Below are 4,318 nucleotides of genomic sequence, written 5' to 3'. Positions count from 1 at the left end.
TCTGCCTGATTCCTTTTTTTTTTCTTTCTTTCTTGTGTTTATGTTCATTTCCGTGGCATCCTTTCTCCAGAGCAATGCATGAACCTGCACTTTAAAATACAGCCTCTTTTCAGTCGCTGCACAAGGGTTCTTTCTCTTCTTTTGCTTTAAATTACGGTAAATGGTTGTAAATATCAGGCCGAATCCTGTTGTAGGTGTGTGTGACAGCCTCTGTTGTGAGGCTGTAACGGCCCAGGGGGTGTTGCCTGATGGGAATGACAAATCTCACGGGTGGACAGGGAGCAGTAACTGCTTCTGCGCTGCTTTTGTGGGAGTTTCTGGGTTTCATTTGGCAGAACCTGGGTTCGGTGCAGGACAAATGACGAAGCGATTAGGAAATGGTTCTGTGGCAGCTCCCACTGGAACTGCAATCCTGAGGCTGATTGAGGGAGATGTAAAAAAAAAAATAAAAATGTTTCCCCTATACCTGAGGTTGTGCTGCCAGAAAAAAATTAGTTTCAGACACCCACCTGGCAAGGAAGATTTTAAATAACCCCCCAATTCAAGCACTAATTTTTGGAATGTCCAGCTTGTTCTCAGGGATAACTAACATGTCTTGTGTAATCAAGTATTCAAAAAACCCCGGAAAATGAAATTAAAGCCACATTGGGAAATGTGCTTTAACCTCTTTGATCTTTATCTGCTTATTACTTATCTATACACAGTTCCTGACTGTAATGTAAAACTGTGCAAAACAAAGATGAATTTTATTTGTTTTTAAACTGGCTGTATTAATTCACTGGCTGTATGAAACGCACAAGTCACTTGAATTCATCCCCATGTTCCCTCTGAAAAGTAGGAGGCCTGAGTGGTAGGAGTGGAGCAACAGCCTGGAATGCCAAGCTGAGAGCAGCCTTTTGCAGAGCATAAAGGCTCCAAAAAGCTGAGAGAGAGAGCGGAGCTTGTGTGGTTCCCCTGAGCAGTCGCATCACAGCCCAGTGATGGATGGAGGCCTTTGGGTGATGCCTAAATTCTGAGTAATCTTAAGAGCCTTCTATATCTTGGTTCTGGCCTCAAACTTGAAATTTAATGTACTTACAGAACTTGGTTTCCTTATCCCCTAAAAGCATGCTTTTAATAGCAGGGGCTGCCCTTTAATGAAAATGAACTGTTTAAAGTGACTTAAGATTAAAACAGCTCCAGGACATTTCCAACAATGAAGCCAGCGCTCAGCAGTTCCCAGACACCTTGCTGATCAAGGTTGTAGCTTTCCTACTTCTTGGATTCTGGTGTTCCTCAACACTTTTTTGACACTGATTGCCAGTTTATACATGTTTAAATTTCCTTCCATATTAAATTGCTTCCTGGCATGTACAGTTCAAGTGAGGATCTCCTGACAGTGCCTTTCAAGTTACAGGTCCTCCAGAAAGCTTAAATGCTTAAACTTACATGTTATGGATTTAAATTACTTGACATAAACTGTGTTACTTTATCATTGTCTTGCTTATGCTAGAAAAGTCATCTCTGTGTTGAGGACAAGAACTGTGGTCCATGGGTTGGATTAAATATCTGAATTTATTAAGAATTCTATTTTTGTCCAGAAAGCCAGGACTGAGCTGTAGATGAGCACTTGCCCATTTATTCCAGTGTTAAAGGCTAAAACCTCGTGCAGTTAAACAACATCATGTCGTATTTTTGTGTCCCTGAGGCACTGCCACACGCTGGATTGTACCGCAGCCACCTTTGCACTTTTATTCTGTATGTGACGAATGCTAGAATGCAGGAGCAGGCAAAGTTTTGTGCCTTGATGGTGTTTTTTTATTTTAGTTCCTTTGCATAAAAGTGCATCGCAATCTGTGGATGTTTATTATATATTTAATAGTTTTTATTCTGCTTGGTGTGGGTTTACGTCGCATTGTATTGTGAAATTTAATAGACTGACTTGAATCTTGAATGTAATAAATTCTTAACTGAAGAAGGCGCTCGGGTTCCTTGATGTAAATAAAATTTTGTTCTATTCTTCTAAGCTCCTCTTACTTCTAAGTTTAAAACGTACTCCTGTTTTGACTAATGGAACACTGGAACTGTTTCTCTTCTGGTTTGGGGAAGGCCTCCAAGGTTCGATACCAAGGTGGATTCTTCACTCTTAGTTGAGCAGTCTTGTTTATGTTACAATTTGTGTGCCAAACGAAGGAAAAAAAGGTGTCTGCAACTGAGAAGCAGACAAATATAAAAATATATATATATTTTAAAAAAACATCTAGTTTTTACCATATCGTTTTATTCAACTTTAATATGGTTTCCATTATTAACTTCTAAAACAAAATGATTTCCAGTTTAGAAAACAACGCACCGACCACATAATTCCTTTTCCATTTTATACAGTTATACAAATATTCTAAATACACATTTTGTCAAGATGGTGGCAAATAAGATTTGACTGTACAGTACATAAGGAAAGAAAATATTTTAAGCATATTTAGAAGCAATAGAAATGTCTATACAAAACAAGCAAAAATGGAATAAAATTTTATATTTAAAGTATTGCAACAGTCCCACAGGTTTGTAACAAAAATGTCTTTGCACAGTTCCTCACAATGCCCCATTAATAGCTAAAGCAAGACAGCAATTTTTAGAAAATAATGTTTCAAAATGCTACACATGATACTACTGCTTGCACAGTCTGATCAAAATAACAATCTACTTGGAATCAAGCAAAACTTAGGAGGAGATATACCAACCGACTTTAAAATTATCTGTATAAAAGTCATTGCACATTATTTTACTCAGTTGTTTGAAAAGTAAAAAAGTGTATTTACAAAATATTTCGCAGACAAAATTATAAAGTGAATGGGTAATATATAAGTAACACGTCTTGATACTGACAGTTCAAGAACACACACTAATGGTTTTATCGTTTCAAGAGGTTTTCATCAGTGCTCCTTCCTCCAGGAAGTAAACTTGACTTCTACTTTGAAATGGATTTACAGGATGTTACACATAGCTATTTCAACATCAGCATTATAAAACAGTATGTTAGAAACATGAAAGAAAGAAGAAATTTGTACATCTTAAAAAGTGAGCTAGTCATAGATCGACAAATGTATTTTTTTCCTTTAATTTAGTTAGGATAAGTGTTCGTTACTCTTCGGATAATAAACCCAACAGTTAAATGGAAATCCTGGACTAGATGAGAATTGAAAAAGCACCATGCACAATAGTCTTAGTGTGGTAAACACTGAAGGAAAAAAAAAATAAAAATAGCACCTGGAATCCTGTAACACAGATCATTTAAAACTGGTCAAGCAGCTGGCGAAGATACGGTGCCTTTGACAGTTCTCTGCTCACTCTGGAGAGCTTGAAAAGTACTGGACAGTTGAGGGAGACACACTGGATCTGTCGATCAAAGCAGCCTGTACAGTTCTTGCATATCTAGATCACATGCAAAAAAAAAAAAGCAAACCAGGTTATTTGAAATGTAAGCCGAGCAAGGCATAAATCACCTGGGACTACTAAATCCTCAGCGTTGTTTCAGCGGAACAGGCACAGCCCCACCAGCTTTTCCCTGGGCAGCTCTGGTTCTCCCTTTGGGTGTGGGTGCCTGCTAGGCATTGCCCTCCCTGAGCAGGGCTCAGACCAACTGCTCAGCTCGGGTTTCGGTCCTGCTAATTAAGTTCTACTCGTCTGTGGTGACACTTGGAAAAATAAGGTCAGTCAGTTGAGTGAATTTAACTAGGGCAGTGTGTTATATTTGTAATCAACTTATCCTGTATGAAAGCTTCCCAGTGAAAAATGACAAAAATCCTATTCTGCGGTTATTCTCCACACAGGAAAGGGACTTTAAGTAAACTGCTCCTGTTGCAAGGTATGTTTCTATGAGAGTTCTACTTTCCAAGACAGAAATGCAGAGAGCCCACAGTTCCGTTGTCTCTGTGTTCATGGAACTACTCATTAATGTGCTTAATCCTGCTTGAAAGTACTTTTAACGTGAGATACCAATGGAATAAAACAGAACCAGGCACAGTTTTTCCAAAGGTAGCCACCGCCAGAAAACTAAAGGCCTCTGCTTTGCTGTTTTATTTTTAACGCTTTCCAGTACCTGCCACCTCAAATGTTTTTTTCCAAAAACTCAGAAATTTGCCTCCAACCATGTGTTTGCTAACATCAAAACATCACGCCATGCTATCCTACCGTTTGCATAGTCTGAATAACAAATCAAAATCACATCCTTTGCTTTTAAAATGACTTTTTTTTCCATGTTGAAATCATTTGGGCACCAGTGACCCTCTCAGCCAGACCCCTATCAGTAAGTGCATTCTAGAAAAATGTGCAGGTTCAG

The 4,318-nt window shown here is 38.6% G+C and overlaps 1 protein-coding gene across 1 annotated transcript in view; it reads right to left on the bottom strand.

Moving 5' to 3' along the window:
• Window positions 1–2,243: 2,243 nt before the first annotated feature.
• The window catches only part of REV3L (REV3-like, polymerase (DNA directed), zeta, catalytic subunit), a gene marked incomplete at its 5' end in the record, with an annotated part of 65,194 nt that continues 63,119 nt past the window's right edge, over window positions 2,244–4,318 (bottom strand). The window contains one exon of the mRNA XM_009878511.1: window positions 2,244–3,411. Coding sequence (XP_009876813.1) covers window positions 3,271–3,411 — 141 coding nt within the window. The remainder of the gene's footprint in view (window positions 3,412–4,318) is intronic.

Source organism: Apaloderma vittatum, unplaced genomic scaffold, assembly GCF_000703405.1.
Source record: "Apaloderma vittatum isolate BGI_N311 unplaced genomic scaffold, ASM70340v1 scaffold14301, whole genome shotgun sequence".
In the NCBI taxonomy this organism is placed as follows: Eukaryota; Metazoa; Chordata; class Aves; order Trogoniformes; family Trogonidae; genus Apaloderma; species Apaloderma vittatum.
This window is presented reverse-complemented; position numbering and strand designations above follow the sequence as displayed.